The 20976-nt window shown below is 35.5% G+C and overlaps 1 protein-coding gene across 3 annotated transcripts in view; it reads right to left on the reverse strand.

Moving 5' to 3' along the window:
* RASAL2 (RAS protein activator like 2) overlaps positions 1-20976 on the reverse strand; it is a 369092-nt gene that overhangs the window by 22567 nt on the left and 325549 nt on the right. For all 3 annotated transcript variants that reach the window (XM_025400463.1, XM_025400454.1, XM_025400473.1), the window contains 7 exons: positions 16625-16778; positions 14603-14701; positions 12999-13553; positions 10574-10718; positions 4574-4718; positions 3668-3904; positions 1682-1883 (listed from right to left, as the gene is read on the reverse strand). In XM_025400463.1, coding sequence (XP_025256248.1) covers positions 1682-1883; positions 3668-3904; positions 4574-4718; positions 10574-10718; positions 12999-13553; positions 14603-14701; positions 16625-16778 — 1537 coding nt within the window. The remainder of the gene's footprint in view (positions 1-1681; positions 1884-3667; positions 3905-4573; positions 4719-10573; positions 10719-12998; positions 13554-14602; positions 14702-16624; positions 16779-20976) is intronic.

Below are 20976 nucleotides of genomic sequence, written 5' to 3' on the forward strand. Positions count from 1 at the left end.
AAATTCCTTCTAACCAAAAGAACTTCAAGACCAGAGGATCAGCTAGTATGATAAACTTTCAAAGAAAAGGGATCATGTGAGAAAAGAAATGCATGCCAACATATAAGAAGGTGCTGCATTCAGGAATCCAGAGTACTGCAGGGCACACAGATGATACTGCCATCCACTATCCCAGTCAATCTCGGGAATCCTGACCCACTGCCAACTGAGTTTCCATCAGAAAGACAATTTTTGTTGTTAATTTAACAATAAAATCAGGTAAACTTTCTCTATGAGATATGTCTAGATGTATTCCTGGTTCCCAGGACCAAACACAGATTAAAAAGGAGAAAGTGTATTTACACAGCAAAGTGCGTTAAAAAGACCTTGATCCTGAATAAACCAAGCCCATTTCACAGGAAAACTGAACCTGCATCCCACTGAGATGCAGTTATTCAACAAAGACTAACTCTTTAATACTTGCTTTATCCATTTCAATCATTTTTTTCTTTAGGGAATGCTTACTCTCATGGGGTCTTAGGGGTCCCCTTCAACTGTCAGTCAGTTTGACATAGCTGCCTTTGGGTCTCTGCCTTCTCAACAATCAACAGACTCTTTTGCCCTACTCAAACAGGTATAGATGCCACCAATGCCTTTACTTGCTCAACAATGTTGGGCTATGATTCATATGAAAAGGATTTACCTTTGGCGTAGTTGCAACTTAAAACTCTAGCTAGCATTTCTAAAAGTGAAAAAAGGTCCTCGAGAATAAGGAACAGTTTACTGTTTCCCAAATGTTTTAAGCATTGGAGGACACACTACCACTTATGTTTCCTCAGCAAAATGGCCTTTGTTAATACGTTTTATTCCCCTTCAAATTTTACTGGTATATCACTTTTATTGATAGGAAAATAGAGGAAAACAAATCATTATCACAGAAAAATAACTGTCTTTTGAAGTTATTCTAACATACCACCACACATATTTATAAAATGCCTGTAGCAAACAAAAACATCAATAAATAATTATTGTAATAAGCCTAGCCAAAGTCTATTAGACTATTTTTTACTACCAAATCTATTCCTTTTTGTTAAATTCCAGAAGGAAGAAAATGATTGGCATGGTGTATATTTACTTATTAATACGGTACATAATAAAATTCTTAGCAAACAAATGATTAAAAATAATTGTTTTCTGTATTCTTAATTCACATCTGTAAAGAAAGAAAACAGTGATTTTTAGCACTAATAATTATATGAAACTCTATGACTTGTATAGTAAAAAAATTTGTTTCATGGGCAAAGTTACTTAAAACATGATAAACCTAGTACTTTCTTAGCTAAATCTATACTTTTATTAGAAGTTACTATATGAGGTTTCATCTTATCCTATTAGACATGCATAAGGCTGTATATACCAATATATTAGTTTCTAATAAAGTTTTCAGATATGCACTCTGTATATATAATTTTAGAGAAATATACTCCATTAATTCAGATAAATATTAAAAACATATATTAATAATGTCATGGTTTTCTAGAATTTCACGGTTGTCGGTCCCATATTTTACTCAGAAATGATGACCACGCTCAGATTTCTAGGGTAAAAGGTTGCTTTCAATTAGCAGAAAGAGTGAGTGCTATCACTCTATAGGTACTTTCCAGAATTCAGGTACATTCTATCTTCCGTCAACCTACTTTACCTTATCAAGTTGGGAAACTACTTCCCACAGTAAGGAATGCAAAACTGAAAGCTCTCGGCCCAGATCAATGTAACCATCAAAGCCTGGGGTGTTTGAGATGGTGTCTGGATTAGAGATCTCCAAAAGAAAGCGCTTCATTCCACCCCATTCATGTTCTAAAAAATCATTCATGAATGCCATGTATTCCTCTTTGTTACCAAACCTGAAGTAGAGGATGAGAAAATGAGAAAGAACATATTCAAGAGAGAGATGATCATTTTGCTTTGACTTTACACAGAATTATGACATTTTTTTTTAATTTTGTGGAGGGAATGACTAATTTTATTATCTATAAGTAATAAATGCTACAACATACTTTCTTAATATCAGTTTAATATTCCAATGCTTTGAATAGCTTTCTATTCTCTAAAGGGTAAAGCCAAACCTCTTTTTTTTTTTTTTTTTACTTCTGGTATTTGAATTTCTCTGTAATATAGGCCTCACTTACCTACCAAATGCTCACCAGTACAAACCTTCAATACTGCTAGTTTCTTCAAAGTCTCCCAAATATATTATACATTTTTGTCTTCTCCAAGCTTTTGCCCATGCTATTTACTTGCACTAGAGAAAAACTTCTTTCCTTTGCCTATCTAGATTCTACCTATCTTCAGGGCCTAGTTTAAGTCCATAAAACCTGTTCCAAAATAAAATATAAATATTTTTTAGCTCAAATATGGATAAATATGTGTATTTCTGCATTGGCTTATATATAAATTATACAAAATTAAAATAGTACACCTCTAAAAAGCCACTATTTATACTAGAAAACAATCTGCTCGTTTTTTTTTTCTTCAATACATTGCTAATAGAAACTTGTTTTTAAGCATCAATATTGAATAAATCTTGGTCAATTTTGTAAATGTGAATTCCTTCCCAGCCATTTCTTTAACTTATTTTCTATAAATTATAAAAAGAACATAAACTTACTGAAAAAAGTTTGAAACAATGAAAAGTAGAAAGAAAAAAGTGTGGATGTCTCATTCAAGCTACCCAAATATATCTGCTGTTTATATTTTAGTACATTTCCTTCCCAACTGTTTTCTCCTAATTTTCTTTTGAAAAATTTTAAACCTACAGAAAAGTTGAAAGAATATACAATGAATACCCATATGCCTTTCATCTACATTAACCAACTGTTATTTTTGCCAAGTTTGCTTTCACACCCTCTCTTTCTATACAGATTTTTTTTTTTTTTCCTTTCTGGAACCATTTTAAACCAAGTTGCAGACATCACCTCTAAATAGTTTAGTGTCCATTTCTTCAGAATAAGGAATATCTCTTACATAAACCAATGCCATTATCACACTAAAACTTTTAAAAACACTATTCACGAATTATCTTATCTACAGTCTATATTTAAATTCCACCCATTGCCCCCAAAAGGACATATATTTTTTCCAACTTAAGATCCAAATAAGTTTCAAGTACTGCATTTAATCTCTTTTAATCTAGAACAGCCCCCCTCCATCTTTCGCATTTTTCATAAAATTGTCTTTTTTGAAGTGGTCAGGATAATTGTCTTAGACAATGTAACCACATAATTTGTCTTTTCTTCCCAACTTTTCTTATAGTTAGATTTTTGTATTTTCATATTGCTGGGGTAACAGTATACATACCACTTTTTATTCTGCCCTTTTTTTTCCTACTAAAGCATTTTTATCAGCACTTTTAATTTAATTTTATCTTAATGCTCTATATTATTGGATAGTCTTTGTAAGCAGCTTGTAGTACCTGCAAATATTCCATTGAATGCATGTATCATAGGTTACTTAACCACTCCTCTACGAAGTGATTATTTAACTTGTTTCCAATTTTTTGCTATATTTATTAATATCACAGTGAAAATCTGGTAACATGAGTGATGAGGTTCCCAACCCTCATCCAAATTTTAGGCCTCGAGTATTTTTTAAACTGTGTTTTTAAAGTGGTTACAATAGTATCACCTACTTGGCAAAGTTGGCCAGGTTCTGAATGACCTTGGCAATAAGAGTTAGAGTCCGAGATGTGCGGTCATCAGGATACTCCTGCATAAGGTTGAAAAGACTGGGAGACATAATGGCTGGACACAAAAAACGGAGAAATAATGAGGCACTGATGAGCCTCTCGCTGATGTCTTGCTTGCCACGGTTCAGGCACTGCTGCTTCCATGATGCAAACACTTCTTTCAACTCACGAGGGAAAACACTAGGGAAGGAAAAAAGTACCAAAACCTCTAAACACAGAAGTACCAGAACCCAGAGCACAAGTGATTCCACCCTGACCCAACATATCTCTGCTTAAGAGTCAGGCTGTGAGGAGGACCTAGTAGAAATTCTGGGATGAGGTTTTACCTGATTCATGGCTGAGAGGCGGTGGAAAAATTCAGAGGCCAGATGGAGACTGGAAACCCAAGGCTACAAAACTCTGGATTAGTTTAAATTTAGTTTTGCAAAGTGGGAAAATGGCATGAGGCTCCTGACTAAACCATCTGGTTTAGTATAACTCACCATAGTCTCTCTAAAGACTGTTCATCAAAAATCTTCCAAAGTTTCACCAATTGCTAGAGTTAGTGCAATGATCAAAATTCATGAACACATCTGTTCAACACTAGTAAATATTTTAGAAATAAAAAGAAATACTTTTGATATTAGAGGCTATAGTACTAATATTCTGGGGAGAGATTATATTTATGTAGATAGCCAGTTAAAAAGTACTTCTGCTTACAATGGAGATTTCAATTTTAGATGGGACTGTATTCGGGAAACTTTCAATTTCTCTCCAAGACCCTCCCCTTTGGTTGTAAAATAATTGTTAACATTGTGATGACTTTTACATGAAAAGATGTTCCACAGGCAGAGGATGAGATAAGCTCACCAGTAAGAGTTGATGATCTTGCAGAAAGCCAGCTCACAGCACATTTTCAGGTTGCTCTGATGGTCTATCAGTTCACTAGATGAACATTTGCTGGGATCCACTTCACAGTTCTCATCTGACTCATATAAAGCTTTGATAAACTCCCCTATTAGAAGAGAGAAGATGAAAATATAGCTGTAAACAGTGTCTTCCTGAATATAATAAAAGGACTTAATGATTTCTGTCCTAAAATGTATAATGGGGAATTCTTTTCTAGATCTGACAGGGAGGGCACAAAAGATGGCCCATGAAGCCTCATTGCTTTGGAACCCAAGAGTTGTCACATCCTACATACCATGTTTATTTTTCTTATCCTGGAAGTGGAATAACAGCAATCACTAACATCATCATCACAGTATTTATAAAAATGGTAATGATACTACTTAAAAAATGTATTAAACTAAATATATGTTTAATTAGTCATAAACTCGTTATTTGTTTTAAGGCTCGCTCTACTTAGGGGACTATTATTGTTATTGCAGAAGAACAAATGACCCAAGCTTGATTGAATAGTCCACTGAAGGTTTTAAGTGCTAATGTTGGTGCCAAATACAGATGCAAGTAAGGTTCTCTATGCTTACCTCTTGTAACGGAGACAGTCATTCAACACTGCACAATATTACAGCAGATCTCCTTACATAATCTGTATATGCTTTTCCATATAAATTTAGTTTAGAAGCCCTGTTCATATGGCCTATGTTCTAGAAAGATACACCCACTATTCCCTGAAAGAACAAATTCCTACCTTACCTGTTTATCCTCTAGTACACACCATAGCTTGTATATCTTCGACTACTTCGTATTTCATATTGTTTGTGTTTGTTTCATTTCTAGGACGAATACCTTTGGAGGTTAGGTACTAGGTTTTATTCATGTTCAAATCTTGACTCTTCTGAATAGCTCCCAAAATGTTACAGGTGCTCAATAAATATTTATCAGAGATGGCAGTATGTATTCTTGGTTTTTTATAGGTCTTTATGAAAGAGGAGTGGATCTTTCAAAGATTCTCCTAAATATGCGTTTATTACTTGAGGTTCAGGCTAGTTATAACAGACTTCATGAAAGTGAACAATAATGCCTGCAAAACTAAGTAGCAGCAGCAGCAGCAGAAAGAGCATTTCTATCAAAGCAGTTAGTTTTTAGATAAATGAAAGCTTTTAAAAATACCTGTGACAGGGGATGAGAAGTGATAATTTTGAGGAAAAATGCTTAGAGAACAGGAAACAATGTGGTATACAGAAAGGAAAGTGGTGCACAGAAAAATTAAAGGCACTGAGGTCAGACACACTGACTGTGGGCCTTGGAAACGTCACTTAATTAGTCTGAGTTTCAGCTGTCTTATTTGTAAAACAGTGTTAATAGTAAACACCCTGCAGAGCTGTGGTAAAGAACAGACATAATGCATGGAAAGCATGTAATATGGCACCTGGCTCTTAGTAGGAGCACCATACAAAAAGTATTTTAATGTAAAAATCATGCAACTTTTGAATAATTTTTTGTCAAGTGAAATGGCCAAAACTAATAAGAGGCTTTTAAAAATGTTACCAATTCTCACAAGATATGTATTCAATATGTTCTCTATGTCTCCTGTGCTATGTTTCCACAAATGAACTTCATTTAAAGAGTACCTAAATTTAAAACTAAGAAATCAGTGTCAAATATCCCATGTAAAAACTGGCCAAACTCTACACTTGTATCCTAAATATTCTGTTTAGTGACTTCTTTTAGGTTATATGTATTCAAGGGAAAAAATACTAATACTAATAAAAAACATGAATATTAACAATATTTTTTATTCTTCAAGAAAAGCGCCAGATAGATAACTCCAGGGACCAGAAGTAAATTAATTGTCTATAGTACCAGCATAAAAAGTTTTTGTCCCTGATTATTACATATTTAAAATGCTCCAAAATAGAAAAATAATACTTTAACTGTTGAAACAATAACCAGTGTTTGAACATGTAGAATGTACCATATTGAAAGGAGAGGCTTTTATTGATTTGTAACTAGAAGGTGCTTAACTGATCAAAATTACCAAGAGAGATTAAAAAACCCACTTGTTTGCCTTCTTGCATTTGAAAAAAACCAGAGCCAAAGGGGGTGCTCGTTATGTTGTTTACATGTTAAGTTTGTGCCCAGAATGTTCTATGACGTATTTTCTATGTAAATCATTAAGTCATTATCATCTAGGATAAAAATTACACATGCAGGAATAAGTCAACAAGGATGGACATATTACTGCTGAAAGGAATTTGCCTCCATTGCTAAAAGTGGAAATCAGGTCTTTTCAGGGCTTTCTTTTGTATATCTCACAGATAGTATTTCCTGTGTGTCACAGGATACCAAGGTGCAATCTGATTTCAAATGGAAAGGTAAAATAGGATAACAGATGGAAGATTTAAGTCTAAACAATGCAGAGTCTGTGCAGAAAGAGTAACGCTTTAATTAAGATAAGGACTGGCTAAGAAGCAGACAGATATTGTACAATATTACTGGCACCTTTTAAAATCAATTCTCTCTGAAAATTCTTCAAGCAGTCTGGAAACAGCATCTATTTTCTGCCCAAAGTATATGAAATATAGCAAAACTTTAATGAGAAGACAATACAGCCCCTGTCCTGAAGAAGCTTACCAATTAATTCTGTTTATGCTCTTAGAAGCAGCAGCCATTTTTACTACTGTGGCCCTTGCTCTTGGATTATAAATATTATTACAGAGATTTCTGAGGGGTTACTTGAATTTCTTCCCATATCCACTGAATTAATTTTCATGCCTCATTGAGCCCATCGGCCATTTAATCATTCACTGTCCTATCAAAGGACTGGTACCCACTTTTCGTTTTGGAAATTATTTCATTCAGAAATCCTGTTTAGCAGACTGAATTTTCAAATACGAATATTTGATTTCAAAGAAGCAGGTAGTCAATAAATATTCACTCCTATCTCCATAGAATGGAGAATATGGTTTGAGATGCTTTTTTGTTTTTTGGTGGACTTTTATAACAAAACACAAATCATTAAAGCAAATCATGAGATATAATTTACGACTGTAATAAGCTCTTTATGTAAATGACACTATAAACTTCTTTGTACTTTTCTTAAGCTCTTTATACCATTCTTAATGTCTATGTGATTAGAGAAAAAAAATGACGATAAACAGGAAGACAAAAAATCTACTTCAGAGCAGAAACTAATTGTAGTAGCTACTATAATGTGTCTGCTTCATGTAAACACACTGATCCTGTTTCTTGAATGGCGACTCACTCTATTCCTTACAGCCTGGCTCCTCTCCTCCTGAAACCGGTGTGAGTGACCAGCAGTGATATTTAAAGAGCCAAATGCAATATCCATTCTTTTTCTTTACCTTCCATAATTTTCTATTGATGCTTTCTTCTCTATTGGTGTCTAGGACTCAGTATTTTCCTGTTTTCTTTCTTTCTGGATGCTCTCTCTTTCTCTGATCACTTCTCTGATTCCTCTTCTTCATTCTACACCATAAACCCAGGTGCACTCTAAGATCTATCCTTGGCCCGGTTCTCTTCCTGCTCTGGTAATCTTGCAGCTTCATTTAACCTCTCCACGTGCGTAAATTAGTCTCAAATTTCCAACAGCCAGCTAGACAGGTATCTTAGATTTCCTATCTAAAACCCCTGAGATTTCCTACTAGAACTTCAAATTGAATATATATGTAATTTCCCCTGTTTCACGCCTACTACTTCTGTGGTTTCTATTCCTGTTAAGAATCTCGTCATCCCCCTAGTCACTCACAAAACCCCACAATTCTCTGTAATATTTGTTCCCTCCTTCCTTCCTACAAACTGAAAAATTTGCCAAGTTCCATCAGTTCAACCTTACTATTTCTCATATCCATCTTCTTCTCTATTCTTACTTGCGTGATTACCCTCATTCAGAGTCTCATTCTTTCCTATTACAAAGGCTTTTTTTTTTTTTTTTTGAGAAGGAGTTTTGCTCTTGTCTCCCAGGCTGGAGTGTAATGGCATAATCTTGGCTTACGGCAACCTCCACCTCTCTGGTTCAAGCAATTCTTCTGCCTCAGCCTCTTTAGTAGTTGGAATTACAGGTGCCCACCACCATGCTGGCTAATTTTTGTATTTTTAGTAGAGATGGGGTTTCAGCATGTTGGCCAGGCTGGTCTCGAACTCCTGACCTTGGGTGATCCGCCTACCTCGGCCTCCTAAAGTGTTGGGATTACAAGTGTGAGCCACCGCACCCAGCCTACAATGGCTTCTTAATTGATTGGCTTTCAGTAGGCTTTCTTCACCTTTTTTTTAAAGACAAGGTCTTTCTCTGTCACCCAGGCTGGAGGGCAGTGATGTGAACATAGCTCACTGCAGCCTCGAACTCCTGGGCTCAAGCAATCCTCTTACCTCGGCCTCCCAAGTAGCTGGGACTACAGACGTGAGCCACCATGCCTGGATACAACTCGTCTTAGTCTGCTAAGTTAATTCCACTGAAAACACCCTGCTCAAAACTTTCAGTGGCTCTCCAATGATTACTGTAAACTTTAAATCTTCACCCAGGCATTTCAGGTATTCACAAACTGGTTCTAATTATTGTTTAATCTTTTTGTTTATTGTTCACATGTTTCTTTCATGTCTTTTTCTAGCTAAATGGTTTTATTCCACACATTCCTGGTTCTGTTCCACCTCTATGTCTTTTTGTTCATGTGTCCTTTTCCCCATGCTACTTCTTATCTTCTTATCTGCTCTTGCTCAATGTCTATTTTTAACCTTTCTATTCTTCAAACTACATACTAACATAAATGCATTTCACACAGAAAGTTTGACAATTCTATCAGCTGCATTCAATTTTTAAAAATTCTTTGCAAGAACACAGAATGTCTCTTTTTGGTACAGAGATATCCCTAATGTTATATCCTTATATTGCAAACTCCTTGAGGGTAAAAATCTCTCCAATCATTCAACATATTTTTACTTTCTACTCTTGATAGTCACACGTGGCTGTTGAGCATTAGAAATGGTTTATGCAAATTAAAATGTGTGATACATGTGAAATACACACTGATTTTCAAAAAGAATAAAAAAGTAAAACACCTAATTAATAACTTTTATTCTTTTAAGCCATTAAATAGTATTTGGATATACCGGGTCAAACGAATTATGTTATCAATTTCACCTGTTTCTCTTCATCCTTTTTAATACTGTGACTACTAGAAAATTTAAAATTACTCAAAAAATAAAAATAAATAAAATTACTCACACATGGGTCATATTATATTTCTATTGGACAGTGCTGCTCAACAGTCTGTGCAGGTAGTGGGGATATGGAGGTAAAACAAAGGGCTAGTTTCTTCAAGGAACTCACATCTGCTCTTTTGGGATGTATATTAAAGTGACCAGCACAGTGCCTTACTCTAGTGGTTAATGCCTCAGTTTCACGACCAAATCTGGAACTCCAAGTGTGTAGCCTAGTCAGCAAGAGCTACTGATTGGACAAAAATTAGTTATGTTAAAAATTCTAGAAACCTCAAAGGCAGAAATTTTTGGGGGAGTTGTGGGAAGTGGCAAGACTTTCTTCACTTTTGATTAGAGTTTTGCATGCATGATAACAAATGTCAGGGTAACACTCTCAAGACTAGGTAATAACATCATCATATAAACACCCAACACTTTGGGGAAAACAGATCACCTCAGATCTATCAATGGACACTGCTGGTATTACTGTGCATCCTGGAATCATGAAGCTGGGGACCCGGAGTAGCAGTGTATGCTGACAGGGTTTCTGTTTCTACATTTATTGTTATTTCTCCACTGGTGAGTACTGCAGAGACTTCTTATGGCCACGATTCAAACCTTAACACCTGAGTCAACTAGAACTAAATAACATGCAGAATTTGAGCTCAATTCATTTGTCTCATGGGGGTGAAATAACTTAAAATCGAAAGGTAAAGAAAAGAAAATAGATGTTTTTCTCTTTCATACCCAGTGCGTCATGAAGATACTGTTGTCCCACCAACTTGAGGTATTCCTCAATGGATTTGGTGGCAATAGTGTTCTCTCTGAAGATCAAGACATCATGTTCTCCACAACGATCCACCTCAGACATCACCAAGTCAGTCAGAAAATCCTGGTAGAATAATGTTCAATAAGGCAGAAAGCAACTGAATAAATAATATACATTAGAAGAGACTGCTGAAATATCAGACATCCTGGAAATGTTGCTTTAAAACTAAAGCTATCAGATTCATCTGAAAGGAAAAAAAGCAATCAGGATAAAATCTTAGGTGTTACTACCCCTACATTTAAAATTTCCTCAAAGATTTTCCATTGCACTTTTGATAAAGGCCATAATTCTGAATGTAGTCTACAAGTCCCTATATTTTCTGGTTTCTGTCTACCTTTCAAGACTTGTACCTTTTCTTTTTAGGTCCTTTAATACACCAAGCCCTTTCTAACACACACAATGTTCTCTATTTACCACAAAGCCTTTTTTTTCCCCCCCAAATACTGTTTTCAGTTCTGCTCTGCTCCCACCCTTGCTTCCACCCCTACTATCATGTAGCTCATTCCTGGGATCCTTTGGATTTTAATTCACACATCATTTCCTCAGTGAAGGCGTCCCTGACCAACATTGCCCCTGAACTCCATTAGTGAGCTGCACTTGCTCCATTTCATAGTATCATCTCTCTTTTTATCCTCTGCAGTTCTCACTGTAATCTTATTTATTTCTGTAATTACTTGATTAATATTTATTTTCCCCAGAAAACCAGTTTCTGTTTTTGTTTACCACCATGTCTCCAGTACCTAACAGTTTCTGGCATATATTAGGTGTTCAATATATAATAGCTACAAATTGGTCCACAGTGTCAATGTAGAGTCTACTGAACTCATCACTTGAAGTCACTGTCTAGGCTATCTTTCTGTCTGCCCACCCATCCATCCAACCAGAAGGACAGCATAAGGGGAAATAAAGGTGCAAAGAAACAGCTGCTTCATTCCTCAACAGTCTTAAAGAACTTCTTGTAAAGCTCAATATTGGTTGTTCAGTTTGAAATGTGATAACATCGTATATTTTGAATGCTATATAATTATTGGATATTTCAAGGGCTGCAAATGCCAAAATAGGAGGAATATGCTGATTTACTTTTACTTTAAAATTAAGCATTTTAAATGTTAATGGGACTTACTCTGGGGCAGTTTAACAGTATAACAGAGTTGTAGACTTAGGAATCACTATTAAACTTAATGCTAAGAGACAGGAGGAAACTCTTGGGGGTAACGGTAACATTCCGTATCTTGATCATAGTGGTGGTTTCAATGGGTGCAGAATCAGTCAAAGCTTACTGAACTTTTCCACTTTAAATGGGTGTTTATTCTACCTAAAGTGTATGTAAATCAATATTGTTATTTAAAAAAAGCCTTACATATATTCTGAACCTTGAGCAACTGAAAAGTAGGAACATATTCATACAATTCAAAATTTCAGTGACACCTCGCTCCAAACTTGTAAGTTTTTTAAATGACAGAATGCCCAAGATTATCATTAGTAGATTGAAACACAAAAGTTATAATCCATAGAAGCCAGATAAGAGACGAAATATTGAATATATTGATATATTCTGACATATCAAGAAATAGTAATAGTACTTTATTTTGTTTGGTTCTAAATACATTATTCTAGCTGTGAATTTCTTTGGATCTGAGATGTAATTTTATTATGACCAGTTTGCATACAGTATAATGGTAACTCTTCGTAGTTAAGTGAATATCCTTCATAGGTCAAAGACTCTCTCAACTGATTTTTGTTCTTCCTATAACCAGCATATTTCTCCTTTAAAAAAAAATATTCCGAGTTTTTACTTCTATCCAACGTGAAGTAAGATAAGTGTATCATGAAACAGCTACCAATTGTATAATATCCCTTGGATTTTTATTCTAAATATAGATTTTAATCCCACAAAGACTCTTGCTAATACCCAATATGCTTCTGGAATACTTCCTTCTGTGCCTAAAGGATAGTGCCATCAGTTAATCTTAAACAAAATACAGTGAGGAAGAAAACCACCATACAACACTCTAGAACTAAATTAAAGGTAAGGAACCTTGAACATGCTGTAGGGTTATCATGCCAATTCTACTATTTATTTTGTCAGACAAGAAAGAGCTGGCTGTGTTATCTATGTTTCACGCAAATGGACTTTAAGTATTTGTTGGTCTCTCCATTTTACTTGTTTAGTTTTCTAATCTTCGTCTTTTCTGGATCTAATAGGTTTTCTTCTTAATTATTCTTGTTTTTACCAGTAGTAAAGCACATTTCTCTAATTTGGGTTTCTACAGTATCCATTATTTTGGTTTATGAAAGGTAGGGAAGAGATTTCAGGTACTGCAATCCCCCTTTTTTACTTACCTTGGCTCTGCCAGTACTTTGAAGAATGTGCACTAAGGCACAAGCCAACTCCTCTTTATTTCTCACACTAATTACTGGCTCAAGGACAGAACACAGCATGGTGTAGTTGCTGGTGACAAATTCTGCAAATTCTTTATATTGCTCCATAGGCAGAATGGTGATAGTTTGGAAACGTGATTTAATCCGAATAGAAGGTCCTCCTGTCTTTCCTTTGTTGGGTGTAGGTGTACTCACCGGATACCACTTTTCTACAAATTGGCGACCAGTCACACTGGCAGTGGGGATGTTGACTAGCCCTACATAATTATTCTTGTCTTTTTTTTTCTTTTTTTCCACATCCTTGTAAATGTGAACTGTGATACTATGAAGAGGTGGAAGGCTGAAGAATTCAAAATGTTCACCCCAGAAAATATTGTCTGCTTTGGTCTTGCTGGTTGTACGAGCAAAGAGGGTATCATCAAGGCACAGTTCGCAGAAATATTTCTTTTTAGGGGCAAGGTCCTTGGCTTCAATGATCCATAAACGAAGAACATTTTCAGCTCGCCTGCAATTGTCCTATAAAGAAGCAACAAAGTTGAATTTCAGAGCTGACATTGCAGGAAAAAAAACATTTTTTTCTTAAGCTGGCAATGTTCATTAGGTACTCTATGAAGGGGAGTCAACAAATAATGAAAGGGATTGCTATCTCATTGCTTAGGTTAACGGCAAGCTCTAAACAAGAATGCATTAGAATCTTGAAGAATTACATATAGTTCATTCTATATATTAGTTCATTACATATAGTTCATTCTATTTTATTTACTTGGGTTAAGAAAATATCATTTTGTAATGGTAAGTTTTCATACAGCCAGCTTAATTTCTGCAAATAAAAGAGATAAATTGTTAAGAAGTTTGTATTCTAGTCCCTCTTCTATCATGTACTAGCTTCTGACATGGCTAATTCACCTAACTTTTCAGAGTCCTTTTATCCATGCTGGTAGAACCATGGCAATAATATTTGCCAATAATATCTGCAGTAAGACTATTTTTAGCTTAAAATGATAATACAGTTTGGATATTTGTCCCTGTCCAAATTTTATGTTGAATTGTAATCCCCAATGCTAGAGGTGGGGCTTGGTGGGAGGTGTTTGGATCATGGGGGCAGTTTCCACATGGCTTGGTTCCATCTTCCTGATACTGAGTTCCTGTGAAATCCGGTGGTTTAAAAGTGTGTGGCACCTTCCCCCCAAATCACTCACATACACATTGTCTCTCTCGCTTTGCTCTTGCTTTCACCATGTGATATGCCTGCTCCCCGTCTGCCTTCTGCCATGACTGTAAGCTTCCTGATGACTTCCTAGAGGCTGAGCAGATAACAGCACCATGCTTCCTATAAAGCCGGCAGAACTGTGAGCCAATTAAACTGCTTTTCTTGATAAATTACTCAGTCTCACATATTTCTTTATAGCAATACAATAATGGCTTACTACAAATGGTGTAACATATAAATGTGCTTTAAAACTCTCAAGCTGTAGACAAATTAAGGTATTACTACCACACTTACCTGCTATTAACTAACTGCTTACAAAGTTATACATTTTTTTGATACTTGAAGCTACTATTACCTTATTAGGTTGAACTGTCCTGCGAAGGTTTTCCATCCACTTATCTCTCTCAGAAGCGGAGTTACAGCTGAAGCATTTACTTCCACTTAAGTAGGTAACCTTCAACATAAAAATTAGACATAAGAAAAAGAAAACACTGGATTTCAGGGCTCTATCATTTGGGTTCATAGCATACCTCTAACTCTTAAATGATAAGGTCAAAATGTCCTGGAATTAGGATGGATAGATGGATGGATGGATAGATAAGAAAAACATGGTCTCAGATCCCGAACTACTCATGCTGTGGTTAGAAAAATAACATAATGAGCGACATCCTTACCAATACTAAAAAATTAATATACTAATTTAGTGTTATTGTTAGTCTCGTCCTCTGATGAAAATGTACTAAGAGTCCAATTTTATTGAAAGTAGACAAGGCCAAAAGGAATGCAGAGCTGTGAGTTAGACATATGCTATGAACCCAAATCATACCATAAGAAACTAAGATGATCTTTACTAGTTTTTTGATACCTATATCTACATCTACATCTGCTTTTTGGTTAGGTGGCATCCACATCCATTTCCAGGTATGAGAACAAAGGCCATTTTAAATTCAGCCGAGGAAATTAAAACTGGCCTATGGTTCAGAAAATCAAAATTAAAGGCCTTTTAGGCAATACCTTAAATTACCTGCAAATAAATATGTTCAACTTTTAGTTAATAAAAAATAGGTAATAAAGGATGAGAGTTTCTGAAACAGCTTATCAGATTTCTTGAGACTGTCTTCACTATATCATAGAAGGGTACTAAATGAAATCAAAGAGTTACTAATATTGAATTACTATCTTTGGAACCCATTTTTCCTCCACTAGGCAACCAGCCTGTTGATTTCTAGTCATTTATTAGGTTAACCTGACCACTATTAACATAGTCCTTTAAAAATGAAATATGTTGTTATATACTTAGCACCTAACTCTGGGCTTGGTATACAGCCTAATGTACTGAGTTCCACAAACATGAGAAAGTTCAACTGATTTTTATAAAAAAGAACACCAATAAATGTCCTGCCTAAATTGCTGAAGTTTGCTCACTTATTAACTCAATCTCTAGTCACAACCTAATAAATCCAATCAGATTATATGTTCTGTCCAACACAGCAGCTACTAGCCTCACATGGCTATTCCAGTTGAGATGTGCTGTAAGTGTAAACACACATCAGATTTGAAGACTTAGTTTTAAAAAAAATGAAACAATTTCTCCGATAGTGAACATGTTGAAATGATAATATTTTGGATATGCATGCAGCTTGTACTATATTTCTTTTGGACAGTGCTGGTCCATCAGAAGAGGAACCAAACATCTTTTGACTTCTACAACATCTAGTATAGGACTCATCTCTAGTCACTTAGTAAGCTCTTATTAATTAATCAAGTCTCAGCCCTAATAATTCTATGTATGTATAAATATATGTATATATAGTTTTTAAATTTTACTTGTAACTGGCCAGTAGTATATATTTGAAAGGGAGAAATTACCTTATGATAGTTGGCAATTTTGTTTATCCAAAAATCAGGCACCTGCAATGTGCTGGGGTCTGGGTTAGGTACAGGGGATTTCAAAAATACATAAGACATTTAGGTCAAAATGTCCTGGATGGATGGATGGATAAATAAGAAAAACATGGTCTCAGATCTTGAACCACTCATGCTGTGGTTAGAAAAATAACATGATGAATGTCATTCTTACCAATACTAAAATAATGTTATTGTTAGTCTTGTCCCCGATGAAAATGTACTAAGAATCAAATTTTACTGAAAGGAGACAAAGCCAAAAGGAATGCAAAGCTATCTTCAATAACTTTAGCTGCAAATGTGATTAGATGAATAGATTTCTAACTTTTTCTCGGTAAGTAGATAATTTCTAGCAACTGAAAACCAGTTAATTAAATCATACAACTGCACAGTAATGAAATCGCAAAATTACTAGACAGAAAATCCAATTGTTGTTTAACTATTCTTCCTTTTTTCTACACTTTATTTTTACCTCAAAGCAGAAGTCTTGTCCAAGGATGCTACTATGAAGTGGTTTCACTGATACAGGTTCCCCTCTACCAAGATCTAGACATTCCACTGCACTGCATGGGCTCAGCAAGGATTCATGGGAACGTGACTCTTTTAGTTTAGGCAGCCCACGAGACCTAAAAGTAGAAAAAGATATTTAAGATAGTGTAACTTGGCCAGCAAGGAAATGAAGGTCTAATGAAACGGAGGATAACAATAAATGTACAAACGCCTAAGGGAAGAAATAAAGGAGGAACAAATTAATAGTTAATCTACAGTTACAGTAATAATCATATTTATGTGGCAAATATATTCTCTCTATAAAACTATGTGAGTACACACACACTTTTTTTCAATATGGCATAAAAATATACTATAATTTTAGTAGTCTTAAGTGAGCTTCAAATCCCATTACAGACATTGTTTTTTATTCTCATTCCTATCTTGGAAGATGGAGAGACATACACTCTTTTTTTTTTGAGACGGAGTCTCACTCTGTCGCCCAGGCTGGAGTGCAGTGGCCGGATCTCAGCTCACTGCAAGCTCCGCCTCCCGGGTTTATGCCATTCTCCTGCCTCAGCCTCCCAAGTAGCTGGAACCACAGACGCCTGCCACCTCGCCCGGCTAGTTTTTTGTATTTTTTAGTAGAGACGGGGTTTCACCGGGAGGATGGTCTCAATCTCCTGACCTCGTGATCCACCTGTCTCGGCCTCCCAAAGTGCTGGGATTACAGGCTTGAGCCACCATGCCCGGCCGAAACATACACTCTTTAAGGTTATCTTATATATTCTTTCTTATGCAAAGGTATTGCCAAAAGACAAATTATTTCTTTTTGTTTTTCATGTTATAGCTTTATCCTCTTATATCACTGACAAAATAGTAGTGGCTGAATCTTCATTTTGTTTCTTTCTACTTTGGCAGAACACACACACACAGAGTCAAAGCTAAGCTTTTTAGCACAAGACCTTGTCTTTCAAAAGTCCTGATTTTCATCTCAATATAGAATTCTTTTCTGGCAGGCTTTTGGTTCTATACATGCTTTACTGTATAAGTATGAATAAAGAATAAAATGCCTTGAAGAAACCTCCCACCATGGAAAAAAAGGCCCAAATTCTCATCTAGAAGAGAGATCTTTGTCAGCACCGTTCAGTCATCCTGGCTGATTTTGTTTCCTAGTTGTTTATAAGAAGAATGCTAGGAATCATGACTCTTGGCACTACAAGAGCCAGTACTTCACTGCCTTCCTCTTGAAAGAATTAAAGGAGTCAAACATATGAAGTACAATATTCTTGAATGCCAAACTGGATGGCCATGCAGTTTGACTCAATAATTATAGTATCTGTTGCAGGAAACACCCAGAGTTACATACATATATTTCAAGCAGAAGTACTTAGTAATAAGGATAAAAAGAAATGCCTTGTGTAAAGACAATCGTTTTTATAAAACACAGTAAATAAGCAGCTTCATTAAATTCCTTGAAATAACTACATTAACACTAAAAGGAACTTAAATATTTAATGTCAGAATAGCTTTTGGTTAAATTACAAAGTAAAAAGATATAAGAAACTAGCACTAAGGCTGCCTTCTCCTTTCTACCTTTATTCTAACATTGTTTAATCAAATTTCATAAAATAAGAAAAATCTTAAGCTTACAAGGATTTTAGTTCTTCTTTCCACACACACACAAAAATAAGCCACCATTTAAAGTTTAGGCTGCAAAACATGTGTTCTGATATTTAGTAATTTTTAAAGTAAAAAAGTCAACATTTATATTTCTTGTTGATAGTACAAAGTATGCGCAAAAGAGACAAATGCTACCTAATGTTTTGTATCTTAAAATGACAATGTTTATTTTTCTGATATTGGTCAAGAACAAAAAATTAAAATATTTAAAAATAAAAAAACAAAAAAATTACAATGTAAGCTCCATATTTATTTCCCTTTGTTCTATGTATAAGACAATGACATGTTATGTACTGCAAATACAGTACCTCAACTATAAATAATCAAATGTTAGAAAGATTATACTTTAATTATCATATAATCTTTCCCAATATGCTATATGGGAAGCCTGATTCAGGAAACTGGACACTGCAATCTTTCTTAAACAAAACAACAATTCTAGCCCATTTTTCCCAGGAGGAGTTGTTGGAAGGAAAAATCCTCTCATGCTCTGGGGTGAGCATTTCAACAGGAAAGATTAAGGCATGTTTAAAACAGAAGGAGGTATGACAAAGGCTTACTTTTATTTTTTAAATTCTCTAGGAAAAATTTCTAAAGCATAAATTAATTTTATTTCAAACAAAATAAATGTCTACCTACATGAAGCAATGGTAGAGCCACCTGGCAGTGCAACCCCAAATCATAGCGATGCCACGTGTCCCGGTATAGCAAGTCACTTTCTGAGCTATATGTCAGAAAACAATTCTCTGTTTAGAAGACGAGAACAAATAGAAGATGGCTTCTTTGTTGCCTTTGGTTACTGATAACATCTTTGAATAAATGTTTTCCAGGTGTTATTTCAAGCCTTCCATAGAAGCAGAAGAGAAACACAAACAACAGATCAAGACTTCATCTATCCAATTTGTAGGATAGGTAATATTCCTTCAGGCTGCACCTAGCCCCTCAGGTAACAAATAAGGCACCTGGGCTCTAGGCTGGGCCTGTTGCCATGGTGCTACACGTATAAGGAGATTAGAGCTGGAAGGCACCAAGGAGAAACTATGTTGAATAACGCAAGGGGCATGCTCTGCAAACGTGGCAAAGTTGACTACTTTAAGACAGGAAGGAATGGTGAGGCTTCTATCCATTTCTATGAACAAGTTCACAGTAAAAGGCAATAGAAAAGAGATGAGGCCAACTCTAGGAGTGGAAGATAATCTCTTATTAAAACCTCTACTAGGTGGCTCACGCCTGTAATCCCAGCACTTTGGGAGGCCGAGGTGGGCAGACCACTTGAGCTTAGGAATTCAAGATCAGCCTGGGCAACAAGGTGAAACTCCATCTCTACCAAAAATACAAAATAAATAAAAAATAAAAAGTAAAACCTCTACTAGGAACTAACCTGAGAAACTTTAGCTTGCTTCATATACAATTCCCACGCCTTTACCAGAAGCTATTTCCTATATCTCATCTTGCAAGTACAAAGCTTTCTCTCACATGTGTTCTGTTTCCTTTACAGTGCCTACTGGTGGTTTAATGTTTCTAGGTATTATTTTACTGAAACTTACCTGGGTTATATATATTTTTTTCTTTTAGAGAAAGATGGTGAAAACTATTTTTTTTTCACTGCATTTCCAGTGCTGAACAAGTTTCATTTTGATACTTAGGTCTAACTTCAAATGTAGCCATAAGAGGATTTAAAACTAAGCCACTTGGAACTATAACTCCAAACTCCTCCTAGTTACCAAAATTTCAATTAATACATAGTTCAGAATCTCATATTTTTTAGCATTTTTATGTGTGTGTACTGAATTGAAAACCAAAGTTGCTAATATGTTCAACATTATTACTGAATAAATAAGCAAGCCCTCCCTGTATTGGGAAGAAAGTGTCTCCGAGAAGACAGAAGTAATTCCCAGAGAAGCATAGTAAACAGGAAGATCAAACAGCCTGGGAATGGCTTGGGACAGGGGAGGCATTATTTATACAACTATTTCAATATAATAGCATTAGTAACCCCAAGTTTCTTCTAATTCATGTTTACCTCCTCCTGAACTGGTTTTTCTTAGATCTACTAACTACAGAGTTTTAGTAGTCCTGTGTGGCACCAGAGTTTACTCCTCTAATGGAAAGCAGAATGTGGATTTATTGGGAGAATAATGAGTTTAAAATAACGATTCCCAGTCCAATCTGACAATGGCCTTCATCAAAAAATCTAACCCATCCTTGAAAGTGGACTTTGTGAATCCCTTGACTACGGGCCAGGTTCTCTCCCTGACTATTTTCCATACTGCCCCATCATCCCAAACACCATGTAAGAATAATTCATGTATTGATTTAAATGAAAAAACTGCTTCCCAGAGGCAGTTTTACTTCTAATTAAGAAACACCATATTCTTTATATTCTTATCTTAAAGTGAGCAGACAATCTTGATTTGTGTGTAAACTTCAAGACCTCTAGCAATGTGATAGGTAATGGTTAAAATCTAATTGCTTTGCTGATGACAATTACCTGCTGCTTCTGACTTATTTAAGAAATAAACTACAAGGCAGGTGAGGCTTTCTATTACTCACTAAAGTGAATGAGTATTATATTGCTTGAATCCTTACCACTATACGAATCAGTCTTAAAAGATAAAAGTGAAGGGCTGGGAAATGGGGAGCCAACATACA

This window comes from Theropithecus gelada, chromosome 1 (genome assembly GCF_003255815.1).
Source record: "Theropithecus gelada isolate Dixy chromosome 1, Tgel_1.0, whole genome shotgun sequence".
Lineage (NCBI taxonomy): Eukaryota > Metazoa > Chordata > Mammalia > Primates > Cercopithecidae > Theropithecus > Theropithecus gelada.